This window comes from Sorghum bicolor, chromosome 3 (assembly GCF_000003195.3).
Source record: "Sorghum bicolor cultivar BTx623 chromosome 3, Sorghum_bicolor_NCBIv3, whole genome shotgun sequence".
Taxonomy (NCBI): domain Eukaryota; kingdom Viridiplantae; phylum Streptophyta; class Magnoliopsida; order Poales; family Poaceae; genus Sorghum; species Sorghum bicolor.
The window spans coordinates 58,516,449-58,530,543 of NC_012872.2; the positions used below are offsets into that span (position 1 = coordinate 58,516,449).

Genomic DNA, 14,095 nt, shown 5'->3' on the forward strand with positions numbered 1-14,095 from the left:
TTCAGCAACAGCAACGCGAGCGGCACGGCCGGGCGCGTCGGGAGACATGCATGATGGACACGCAGCAGCGGCGAACCGAAGGGGCTCCTGCTTCTTCGCCGGCTGCCGGGCTCTGACCGGCGGCTGGTTGTGGCGGCTGGTTGTGCCGAGGAGGCAGGAGCCGTCTGCTGCGTCTGCTCTGTGCTGTGCTGGCAGGCGAGCGAGCGCCGTGCCTCGCGGCTTCTGTTTCCTCGGGACTTTATACTACGCGACGACCTGTGTGCAAAATTTGCATCGGAAATGTGGGGGAGCAGACCTGTCACGCACCACAGGCGGGGGGCGGAGGGAGTTTTGCAAAGCCATTCTGCGGTTGTGGTAGAGACGAATGAACATCAAACACGGTTGGTGCCGAGAATACGTGAGTTAGAATTATTTTATGATGATGACGTGGGATAAACTAGTAATCTTATTTTATAGTATTGTATTAGTATAAGCTAACTAGGGATAATGTTTCCTTGTCTGGTTTGCCGAATTGGCGTGGAAGCAAGCGCATATATGAGGCGTTGCTAGCTGATTCATCAACTAAATTAGGCATGGAACGGCTAAAATTAATTTGAGACGGCGACGTTAGGTTCTGTTTTACTTTCTGAAACCTTAAGACCACTCAAAGCACACATAATTTATTTCCAACAGATAAATTAGTGCAAATACTATTTTAGGCTGTCCGCAATGGTTATCAAATAGCTAGCTAGGAAGAATTCTGTTGGCTCTCATAACACTTTATAAATAGCTAGTGAGATGACACATATAAATAATAAAAAAGTAGCACTCTTATTGGCTATCGAGGAGAGAGATCAAATAGCCGACGACTTCCTAATAGCTAGCAGCTCACGTAGCCTAGGCTGTGATGGGGAGCGCTCCTCGCACTTGTAAACGGATGTTTTCCACAATCTCTTCTTATTATTAATCAAAGCCGGTAACATCCGGATCTTTCAAAAAAAAAAAAATAGGTAATCTAGCACGATCTTTTAAAAATAACTCTCTTATAATACTCTCCACAATAGCGAGCGACTTCCTAATAACTAGCGACTTCATAAACTAGCTATTTACAAATTACCATTAAAAGCTAATAACATTTTTCCTAAAGATCAAATAGCTAGCAATTTAAACATCACTATGGACGTCCTTATAATCCAGGCAGTGTTCTACCTACCGAAGTAAAAATTTGCGGAGCCGGGGCTTGCGGAAGAGCGGAGAACGCTGTTATCGAGATCATTGAGAATCTTGTTTGACTTCTGCCAGAGCGTAAGGGCAGTCTCAATGAAGTTTTATTAGAGTTTCATACACATTAAATATATTGATGTGACACTGTATTAATGAATAAAGAGATGATAAGAGTTATATAGAAGTAGAGAGAGTTTTATCCTCATAAAACTCTTTTGCACTGTTTCAAAAATATAAATGTGTTAGAAATTGTGTCATAAAACTTGTACTGATGATGGCCTAAATAGTTTGGCATTTCTTGAATATAAAATTTTTCTACTCAATATTTTTCATTTAATTTGCTCCTTTAGGATGTGCACCACATACTCACTCGATCCCATATGCGGTAGTTGTACCGAGAACAGTGAGTATATAAGGCGTGATTTTATTCGACACAAAATTTATTTCTAGAAATACACTTTAATCTTTATTTTTTTATGATGGTATTTCTAGAAATAAAATTAGTACTTTTTAAATGTGAATCCAGTTGCATCACTTTTATATAGCAAAGTTTATATACACATGTACATGCGTGCCTTATAAGACCAAGGTCTAGGTGGATGAATGACAACCTTTCGCAGTGGATAGCATCATCTTAGATTTCATAGACTACATATAACTTTAAATTTATGACACAGCGCTTTGATCAAAAGTTCTAGGTGATTATATGACCATATTATGGGTGAGTCTGTTTTACTGTGATTGAAACACACATCCACGGCTTAACACCCCACTCTTCGCCGTCAAATTGGATGAGAATGCCTCATTTGATGAAGGTATTGAGGTGGATGGAATATGTGTGACTGAAGTCTGTTGACTTTTGTAGTCGTAGTATTTTAGCACAAGTGCTTGTTTTTCTTAACTAATTATTTTTTTCAATAATAAACAACGTATCCATTGAAAAGAAGATGTCAATGGTGTCTTGTTAATTTTAATATGTTGGCCTAGTCAATTGAGATGTTCATATATATAAGTAGGGTATTTCAGTGTACTTGTACATTATAGGGATGAATATGTACTCTATGCGTGTTCTTAAATATTTTCGTATTTTTTTACCCTGAAACATAAGGAATCATTTTTTTCAATACGATATATTGTTGATACTAGATGCTAAGGTTTGACATCTCACTCCATCCACATCTACCCCATCTCTAAGTAATTTAAGTGATTGTGTATATTTGTTTGTACAGTGACGACGGTAGTATTTTTTAGCGAACGTAGACGGCAGCTAGTATGATGAATCATTTTGTCCTGTTTTGCATTGATGTTTTCCCTCCGCAAAGTACGTACTGTACTCTCTTTTTAGTGCCATGTCTAGTCAGTTCGTGTCGGTACAAACAAAACGATCAATCAGAGTGGACCTAACATTCTTTTTCGCGTCTTCTCCTTTTCAATACTACAGTGGTGGCTGTACTCCAATGTAGGCCTTGTTTAACCTAAAATTCAAAAAAAAAATTCAAAATTTTCCATTACATCGAGACTTACGGCACATACATAAAATATCAAATATAAATAAAAAATAATTAATTATATAATTTATTTGTAATTTACAAGATAAAAATTTTAAATCTAGTTAGTACATAATTAAATAATAATTGTCAAATATAAATAAAAATATTATAATTTCAAAAATCACGTCACGTCTATGTTGGTGTTGGCCCGGAGCCATCGCCAATTCAACCCCGGCTGGCTGGTGGCTTGGCCTCACGCCTTGAGCGATTTCTTTATAGCAGCCACGCCGCATGTCCTACGTACTACGGCGCTATAGGCACCCAGGCCATGTGCGATCGAGTCAGTGGCGAAGCCACAAGATTTCAGGAGCCCGAACAATTTTCATTAAGTAAAAATATTTAACTATAAAATCATAAAATTTTATATAAATATAAAGAAGATTTCTTTTGTATTTTGACGGGAAGCCGGCCAGCTGGCCGGCGTGGCCGGACGGTGGCTCCGCCAGTGGATCGAGTTGTGCGTGTGCCGGCTGGGATTGGGAGCAGGGTGATGGCGTGATGCACTGGTGATGAGGATGGACGAGACAGTTTTTTTTTTGGCCTGGAGAAAAATGACAAACACTTTATTTTTTCTTCTCAGCTCATGCCTCTGCATTCTCCCAACGGCCAAAGAGACCCTCGTCGATCACCGAGGCCTTTTAGGCCTTCATCCTCAAACCAAAAAGTTTTCAAGATTCTCCGTCACATCGAATCTTGTGGCACATGCATGAAACATTAAATATAGACGTAAACAAAAACTAATTATACAGTTTAGCTGTAAATCACGAGACGAATCTTTTGATCATAGTTAGTCCATGATTGGATAATATTTATCACAAACAAACGAAAATGCTACAGTACCGAAAACTTTTCACTTTTCGGAACTAAACAAGGCCTTAGTTTCTAAAAAAATTTCTAGATTTCTTGTCACTAAATATAATTGTTTAGGGTATATATATAAAACACTAAATATAAATTTAATAAAATAACTAATTACATAATTTACCTGTAATTTGTGAGATGAATCTTTTAAATCTAGTTAATCTATAATTGAACAATAATTATTAAATACAAACGGAAGTGCTACCATACCCAAAATCAAAAAATTTTACCAAGCCCTAACCACACAACAATCAACCGAATCCTGTAGTGGTCTAGGGGCTAGGGCCATGAGCCTACGAGCATCTGCAGTTAACCTAATCACCAACATCACGTAATGGCTCGCATTTTTTTTTTAGTCTAGTACTGTACTAGTAGTATTTTTGTTTTCTGGCAGTGAGATGAAATGATGGAGATGAGGTTAGCCAGCACAGCAGTCAGTCATCAGCAAAGCCACCACCCAGATCCGGATCCAGGCGAGTGACGGTGGCGCCCTTGCCAGTTGCCAGATCGACCGACGAGAACTTGCATCGATCTGCAGGAACCGCAGCTGGCTCATGTGCGCGGCTGCTGTTTAAACTCCCGCCGGTCAAATTCTGGCTGGCTGCACTGGTATGCTAGCTACAGTAGTGCTGATGGGGCTCCTCTGCCTGCGTAGTACACTGCACACACCACGGCTCTGCATTATGGACGATCGATGGCTTCGGTCGGTGCTAGGGTACCAACAACGCCATGTGATCGTGTGAGGAGAGGTGTTTACTGTGACCTGTGATGTTTCAAATTCAAGGTGACCTGCGTGCGTGCTACTGCTACGTGCCGTTCTGTCGTTTTCTTCAAACTCCGTAGCTAGTAGTACTACGAGCAAAGATATGATACTACGTTGGTACTGACAATATAATGTGATGTTACTATACAATGGCACAAGATAAAAGAGAGATCCGCACTGCTGTCCATCAATTGTGAGTTTCCCTCACATGAAGACCGGCTTCATTACTGGTGTCATCCTAGAAGTCAGCTCTGCACACGTGCGTCTGCAACTAATCGCGCCACGTGGTACTATCATTTGTGACGGCTCAGTCCGCTGTACCAAATCTTGTGTCCTTGCACGAAGCCACCTTAATTAGATATTTTCACTCCTGACATGTTCGTCCATTGATTATTTGAGGATCCCTATTTTCCAAGTGGAGCATACCGTGCAAATTCTCATATGCTTAGTTTGATATAGAATCATCCCCGCTTTATTTATTGTTTTTTCAGCTGATTAATACCAATTTTGCAAGTTTCAAAAGTCCATTTAGAACGTGCGCTCTGTTTGTCTGTCTGTCTATCTATCTATCTATCTATCTATCTATCTATCTATCTATCTATCTATCTATCTATCTCACACACACATTTACTATTTCTAAGTTTCGAAAGACGTCTACAAGATCTTTTTGGTAAGCAACTAGCGTTTTCTAGATAATTGGATCTGCTAAAACTAGTTATATTAGATAGAATTAAAAACTTAGTCTAAATTCAACTAGGGTGTTGCCTACCTAGCTGGTAGAAAAACAGTTGGAAGCTTAAATAAAAAAAATAGCTCACATATATTAGCTCTGTTTAGCTAGATAGGTTAGAGCTAAATATTAGCTCTGCTAGTATCTGGCTATAGCAGTTAGCCTCAATATGCAACTACCTTTTGGCCGAATTGTTTTTTTTTTATATAGTATAAGCTATACAAGTGTTAGCTAAGCTTACATGATAATCTTCCACTGTACGCAACTAGTCTCTCATTGCATGCTTGTGTTATTGTGTCACTATGTCTGACCAAACACGTAATAAGGCAAAAAGAAACTGTCCATGTATGATTAAAATTATTAAGTCGTACCGGTTATACTTCAATATCCACTGACTAATATATCCATTCCTTAGCTCACAAAGTTTGTATTAAGTAAAATAGTACATACGAATGCTGTTCATAGTTGTTCCCTCTCACAATATTAGTTCATTATTTAGTTTGATGAGCTATCAGCATCGATGACAGAAAACATGCAAATAGACTCTGGATAAAGAGAATCTTGGTTTATTCAGCACTAGGAGACATACATGCGTGGATGACAGAAATATGAAAGCAGGATAAATAGCTTCGAATGATTATGCAATGATAGCACTAGACATGGATTACAAGTGGAATATACATTATTAACATATTTACGATTCTTTCTAGTAATTAACAGATGGGTCATTTCTTCCTTCAAATTTGACAAGTCCCTTTTTTGCCGTCAAATGAGCATCATATGCGGCACCATTTTGTAACACCACTTTAGTGAAAAACTTGAAGCTATTATTTTGACTCTGATCAGCTTCTTGAACTTTTGGAATTGAATTAGGGTGATTACCCTAAAGTTGAGGCTAAAAAGTTGTATATCACGGGCATGCAGACCAAATGTGTTAACATCTATTTGGATAATCAAATGTTATTTGCGCCGTCTCTCCCATATAGTCCCCCATCTTTCTCTAATCAACAACCGTACTCCACTCCAATGGTCGCAAACTAACCGAATTATTAACATATATAAGCATTGAATAATCCAGAAAGTGATCCAGATGATGATGATGGTGTGTGTTATACCTAAACGACGAGCCGAGGGGACAACATGTACGTGTGCACCCACTCCACCTGGAGCCTGTGCTGTCTGTTGTGAGTACACAGTCGAGTCATGAGGCCAATATCCTAATCGGGAAGGGACGCGTCCTTGTAAACAAGAACTAGAAACGTACAAGCCTGAGAATCAGAGCGCATCATAGCACGGCGAACTAATCATGCATTATTCTAGAGAACAACGTCGCCATCACGAATACGTCGAGCTATAGCTGCCTGTTCCCGTTCGAGAATAGCCATTTTGGAGTCTTAAAGAAAACTGAAAAGTTGTTTTGTTTTGTTACTCATATAATTAAAAGCCCCTAGCTTGCTCAATGATGATGTGGCTATTCATTCAGCTACCGTGTTTGGAAGGGATCCTTACACGGGCCTGTAGCTCCTCGAACCTGCACGAGAGAATCATGGACTGAAAATCTCGAAGCTGTGCCGGCAGAAATTCCTCGCCTGCCGGTTGTGATGGGCCCGAACTGAGCTGAACTCTATCCTTGGCAAGAATCTGAGCCGCAACCGAAGGGCCCAGTAGAGGGCTACAGACCCGTGTAAGATGTAGGTTGGTGTTTTTTTTTTCTACTGTAGTACTTTCGTTTGTATTTGATAATTATTATTTAATTATAAACTAATTTTGCTTAAAAGATTTGTCTAGCAAATTACAGGTAAATTGTGTAGTTAGTTATTCTTTTTATCTATATTTAATGCTTTATGTACGTGCCGCAAGATTTGATGTAATGAAAAATTTTAAAAACTTTGCAAAATTTCTAGGAACTAGACAGCCCGGTAATGGATCCCCTCAGCGATCAACACTTGCCGTCAAGCATGTACCTTCAATCCGGTCTACATTCTATTGTTTAGGAGATGGGTTGGGTGTTGATGTAATAATGGGCAGGGCCCTTGCCTGTAGCAGTTCCTCTGATCCTTGGGCCACTGACCAAAAATTACAAGGTGCTCTGCAACTTTGAAGACAGCTTTGATTTCTAATCTCTTCTCGAGTCAGTCTGAGGCATAGGTTTGTAATTTCCTTCGTCTTTCGGTTGCCCTCGACGCGCAGCGAACATCAGATCCTCAAGCACTGTCCACCCAATGGCTGCGTCGACAGAAATGGCTCTCTCGGTGCATGCATTAGGCGGCACAAGAACGGCTGGGCGCCGGCATGCAGCAGCAGCACAAGGCGGCCAGTGGCCATCCACGGCCGTGCTTCGGTCGGCCACCACTTTTAGAATGATGATCTTTGCCCTACGATTGAGGTTTGACTGTTTCACTTCATCCTGCAGATAGGCTAGGCCCTTTGTTTTGCTTATGTTTATATGAAAGAAATCCGATTGACAAAACAAAAGGTTCATAACCTGGACAAATGTTGCCTGTTATCTGAACCGCCAGTGTGTCAGAGTGTTTGATTCATAACGCTGTTTGATCAACCAGGAAAACTGTGAGAAATTGTTATGCGCATGGGATTTATGCCTCAGTTCTCACTCCATTACACTGAATTTGTTGCTGAAAGTCATCATCAGTGTCATGGGACTTTCGTCATTTGGGGCAACTGTTGTCTTGTATGTTGGATATAGTACTCTTAAATGCATTGCAAATAAGTCATTTCATCATTCAACTATTAACTGTAGGATGTATAGAATTTTCAAATAACTGAACCATGCTAGTGTAGCTTTTCTTCATATTACTGCTATGATGCTAATATGTTGTTTTCAAAAGTTATGGAGCATATGCAATAACCATGGCTATTTCAGTAGTTATGGAACATGCAGTACACCATGTCTATAAGATGAAATATCCATACTTAAAATATTTGAGAAAAATAATGGTACACCATGGATATGCTATTTTCATTGATTGCTCATTGCTTCCATTTCTTTGTTCATAACTATCCAACTATCGAAAGGAGGAGAAGAGGGAAGAGCTTAGTCGAGATAGATGAGCAAATTATTTCCCATCTACATATTGTTGGACCATGAAAATTTTAAGAGGGATATACTACTTTTACCAGCCCTTTGTTAACATTCTTTGATTCCAGGCATCGATTCTTCCAAGCAGTGTTGAATACTTACGAAAAAGCATCTTTTTGCTGTAGATTTCAGAGCAAAGCTAACCTGCCACACTTAAATACTAGATGCTGCCAATACTTGAGATAAGCTGTAAAATTTTTTTTTTAAGGTCACCGGGAGGGAGAGGATCCCCACCTCATGAAGATTACAGATTACATCTTTTGAAACAGAAACAGAAAATCCATCTTTGTATTACATTGCCATTCTAAAGACACCGAGCCAGGTTTCGGCAATTTCCAAGTTGAGCTTAGTGCTTATCTCTATAAAAAAACCCATCTATCACCCTTTTAACCAAGTTTACCATATTTATTCCTTTGAGTTGCCCTCCGAACAGCTTAAATGTTGGGTATCTTCAATAGTACTTTGAATATGGTCAGCATGTAGTTGTCTGTTTAGTTTAGGTTGCTTTGTGATACTGATTTACCGTTTCATATATTATTTATAGATAGCTCCATACCCAATTCATTCAAGATAACTCAAGAGTCGCAAAGGCTAGAAAACTCCATACTGCAGACATGTGCATGTGCATAAGGTCTCCATGTTTTTGTGTCTTGAGCCATGTGGAACTCTTTCATTGTTGTGTCCAACAAGTATTACTCTCACAATACTGTTTGCTGATATTAAGACTTCAGTAATTTAATTTCAGAGTTGAATCAGGAGCTATAAGATTTAATTTCAGAGTTGAATCAGGAACCATTTCAGATAACTCCATACTTGATTTATCCCATACTATAACTCTATTAAAAAGAAGATATAACTTTAGAGTGTAGACAGGTACACGAGGTCTCCATGTACTTGTGCCTTGAGCCTTCTGGAACTCTTTTCAGTATTATGATCAAGCATTCCCCTATCAATATTATTTGTTGATCAAGACTTGAATTAAGCTGTAATTTTAGACTTGAAATAGTCACTATCTTTGAGTTCATCCCAAATATTAGATTGTACGGCATAACAGTACCTTTGATATTCAATATGATTATCTTGCCTATGATTCAGTAGAACTAGCTCTAAACTATATTTGCCACAACTATATTACGTTACTCCCTATATACCAAATTATAAGACATTGTGGGCATTTTTAGATACATGGATTTTGCCATCTATTTAGATATACACCATGTCCTGATGCAACATATAGTAAAAAACAATATATCTAGAAAAGCTAAAATATTTTATAATTTAGAACGGATGGAGTATTCCTCCTCAACTAGGTGTCAACGTCCTAGGAAGCCAGGATGAAGGATTGATGGCTTGGGCAGTACCGTTGGCCAACCGACAACAAAGCTAAATCAGTTACTCCTCTACATGGCTATCAATTTATTACATGATGTATCATGTATAACAAGTTTTGATCTACTGTCCTTTCTCTGCAACGACCTAAAACCATTTTACGGGTTGTTTCTAAGTATGTATCTTTAATCACTTAGAAGACATGTGAGTCATACTCCCTCTATCATCAAATAAATCAATTTCTAGAATCAATGAAAGTCAAACTATCTTAGGTTTGACTAACTTTATAAGAAAGAGTGACATAAAATGAGCATATTATGAAAATATATTCCATGGTATTTCTAATGATATTAATTTGATGTCAGAATTTTTTATGATTTTTTCTAAAATTTTACTTAAAGTTTAAAAGGTTTCACTTAAGATAGCTCTACTAAGAATCTATTTATTCAAGAACAGAGAGTATACTCAATGGAAGGGGGCACCATACCGCGATAGTGGCTCTGGCTCCTCCTCGGCTCACTTGTTGGGTGTGGCGCCAAATAGGACCTAAATCTAGTGCTTTAGATTGTTTGAGTTCACTAGTTTTAGAAAAATGGCCCTTAAATTCCAAGCCAGAGAATGTGGGTTATGAAAAAAATAAATGATTTAAATTGGTTATGCTATAATTCGCAAAAAGAAATCCTCATGTAATGTATTTTTATTACAAATCCAAAGATGCAATTGCAATTTGCAAGGAAAGCGTAGATGTAGCCACTCAAGACCGTTCGTATATAACTCTCCCCATCTTATCGCAACGGCACCCTATCGCCTCATCTTATCCCCCGCCTCCTCCTGCCGCTGCTGCTCACTCCCGACGCACGAAGCTCCCATTCCCAAGAGCAATCCATGGCGTCCACCACCCTCTCCTCCGCCTTCACCCTCCTCTCTCGCCCCTCCACCTCCCCTTCCCCCACCGCCTCGCTCCCGAGGTCCTCCCTCGCCGTGCCCCACTGCCGCCGGGGACGCCGCGCCGTCGCCGCCGCGTGCACCGCCACCGAGTCCCCCAAGATCTTGGAGCTTGGGGACGCCATCGCCGGGCTCACTCTCGAGGAGGCCCGCAGCCTTGTTGACCACCTCCAGGAGCGGCTCGGCGTCACCGCTGCGGCCTTCGCACCGGCCGCCGTCGTCGCGGCGCCTGCCGGCGCGGGGGCCGCCGAGGAGGAGGCCCCCGTCGAGAAGACGGAGTTCGACGTAGTAATTGAGGAGGTTCCCAGCAGCGCGCGTATCGCCACTATCAAGGTGGTGCGCGCGCTCACCAGCCTGGCGCTCAAGGAGGCCAAGGACCTTATCGAGGGCCTCCCCAAGAAGCTTAAGGAGGCCGTCAGCAAGGACGAGGCCGAGGACGCCAAGAAACAGCTCGAGGAGGTCGGCGCCAAGATATCTATCGTGTGACACTAGGTATAATAGGACTCCTTTTTTTCTTCAATTTCTTTTCTTTGCATCCCAAATCTTTTGTATCCCCACCCATTGTCGTTCATAAGGAATTGCTGTTTCATGATATGAGATTTGTGTATGTGTCAATTCGCTAGCTCATATGTGCGTGATGTATCTCTGCCTTGAATTGACAGTGAATGCGATATGCTCTAAACTGGTAATGTATATCTGCCTTGTTGGCACTGTCATTAATTCATGATGGATTGATGGTGGACAAATGAACATTTTGCTTTCCTTGTAAGTGCTTGTTCTGTTGCTTGCCATTTTGCTAGCAGTTTTTGTAGTGGTTTGCATTGTGTTTATTATTATTAATTGGAGGAGGTTTAGAGTGGAAATCATATTTACTGAGTGTTGAAGTTTGTAATTCCGTCACACTCTTAAACAATGTGCATCACGTGATTTCGCTTAACGCAACCTTCTTAGTTAAGAATACATGAGCAACTGAATTGAGGTTGAATGTTAGTGGGGCCATTAACCACAAAAACTATTGTCAGATGAATTATCTGTAAGTTGGTAATGTTCTGAATGTCTCCAGACCTCAGTTCTAGGTTAGTCTGTTCAAATTCAGGACTTTTTTCGTCTCTTCATTTCCACAGCGGAGCAATTTGTCTATCACTTCCTTCGAAAAGAATCATGGGACTCCCTCCGTTCCAAATTGTAGATCATTTTAGTTTTGTAGATCATTTTAGTTTTCTAGATACATAGTAAAAACAATGTATTTAGAAAAGGCAAAACATCTTATAATTTGGAATGAAGGGAGGAGCTCGCTCTCGGTGTTCTCTGTTTACATGGTGTTGACTGTTGAGGGATCTTTTGGGATGGCTTCATGAATCTTGAGTATTACTGTTAGCTTATTTCATTTTTTTCTTACTAAAACTGTATTGCTCCATAGTTGATAGTTCCGTGATTGCTTGCTGTTCTCATGAGACATGACCAATGGTACAATTTTGTTGTCATCTTCTTTGAATTATATCAGGTCATTTATTCATTTATCCTAATGGCTTATCATTTGTCAACCGCTATGATTCCTCATTCTCATTGTTTATGTATGGCTTTAATTTAATTCATTGCAAATTCAGATTTCTTTGTGTGCTATCCTTTTGGCAATACTAGCCGTACTTCTGTCCTTTGAACATTTCATGGTGTTGATAAAAGTTAGTAGTTCTGAATTATGTTTTTGGGCCCCCTGCATGCATCATGCTTTTATGATATCACTCTGTGTTGACATTTCACACAAGCGTTTCCGCATAGTAAAAATCATAATCTCCAAATGAAAGAACTACGGGCACCTTCTGGAAATATGTACAGGTGAATGAGAGCAGTAGACGACAATACAATAGATGGTTTTTTTTTTTCCACATATGTTCAGCATGTCCGTTATTGTAGTCGAACTTTCAAGCTAAAAACCATGTGGTGTGTGTGTGGGTCTAAAACCCAGTTTTGGTTGTGAAAATGATGTGTTGTTTCCAGATCATTTCAAGAGTTCCATTCGTCGAAGCCGTTGATGTTTATGGAATACCTTGCATCATTGTATATTTTCTGTAATCTTTAGTCTTCAAAGCTGTATTTACTATACCTGCGAGGGGTTCGGTTCGAACCGTTTATGATGTCGATCCGCACCTGAAATTAGCTATCGGACCGAATCGGGTCGACCCAGAATAGAAGAGAGGCAAAAGGGTCATCACCCATTCGACCCCCGGGGACCCTCGGGTCGAACCTCGTCTGCATCTGACTCTCTCCTCCTCCTCCTCCGGTGAACCCCGGTGACCTTCGAGCCCCAGATTTCCACTGCCACCACTCTCCTCCTCCTCCGCCACCTCCTCTTCTGCCACTTCCCTTACCCTATCCTGGATTTCCACACACGAGTACGATTCGTCTCTACCAAACGCTACCTCCCCGTCCGTCGCGGATCTAGCGGTGCGGTTGCCGGGAAGGGGGGGGGGTGACGGTGTCAGGCGCTCATGGTGACGAGGTGCTCGCCTGCCGTTGTCTGTCGCCAACACCTTCTACTTCCGGTGCCAGCAGCAAGGGGAAGCCAAGAGGTCTCCTCCATCCTGATCCAGGCTGCCGTCTTCTCTCCAAAAGTGAGTATATTTGTTTGTTTATTAGATTAGATTCATATAAAAAATGATATATTTGGTGTATGTGCGTAGCAATTCAGAAGAGGAGATCAACATGCTGTTGTAAGTATATTTGTTTGTTAGTAGGATGTTCACTGTTTATTATCAAAGTGCTGAGTTGACACCAGATTCAGAGCAGAACCTATGTCTCAGAGATGAACTCTCAGCCTTAATTGAGTCTCCAAATTTTAACTCCTGAAAACTGAGCTGACAGCATTAGATAAAGTATAGTATATTTACATCTTTTTAGATTCAGAAGCTGTTTTCCTTGTCTTATGCGTAATGGTTCTTTGGTGGTTTCTCATAGAGGTTGACGTCTTAGTTACATGAGAATTGTTGTTTCACACCTGCAATCACTACCATCATCTTCCATTATTAGGGAAACATACTTTTCAATATATATACAAGAGAAGGTCAGCCCATGCATATTGGGTTGCATTTTTCAAAACATTCCAGTACGAAAAATGCTGCACCTAGTGGGCAGAAAATGGATGCTGAAATACCCTGTGAAAGCATCTCTCATAGAGGTTGATGTCTGAATGTTTATCTACTCAGCAGATCATTTGCAGTTTGTTTTTACATCAAAACACTAGTGCACCGGTATCTTACCAGGTGGTCTGCTGGGACCGGCCCAAAGCCCAATTCATACGTACTATAGTAGCATTTCGCATCGCATGCCCGCAAATTACAGCTTCTATCTGTTCCCAAAGGCGGATGCTCTAACAAGCATGGCATCGCCGAACTGCATGCATGCAGCTCGTCCAGACCTGCCAAATCTGCCCGGAGTCGGACGACTTGAAACGCCAAATCTGCCCGGAGTCGGACTACTTGAAACGCCAAATCTGCCCGGAGTCGGACTACTTGAAACGCCAAATCGACTCGAATACCCTGCCCTTGCCTCCCCTTTATAAGCAGCACACGACCAGACGACCCATAGACAAAGGATCGGTGGCTCAGCCTCTCAAGCAG

General features: G+C 40.8%; 1 protein-coding gene across 1 annotated transcript; it reads left to right on the forward strand.

The window, feature by feature from the left end:
* On the forward strand, positions 10,315 to 11,228 carry LOC8060137 (50S ribosomal protein L12, chloroplastic). The gene has a single exon (XM_002456044.2). The coding sequence runs from the start codon at positions 10,419 to 10,421 to the stop codon at positions 10,962 to 10,964; it is 546 nt and encodes a 181-aa protein (XP_002456089.1). The 5' UTR covers positions 10,315 to 10,418; the 3' UTR covers positions 10,965 to 11,228.

Bases quoted from the DNA above. Each gene is read 5' to 3' on its own strand.
- LOC8060137 (XM_002456044.2), top strand. From the start codon at position 10,419: ATGGCGTCCACCACCCTCTCCTCCGCCTTCACCCTCCTCTCTCGCCCC.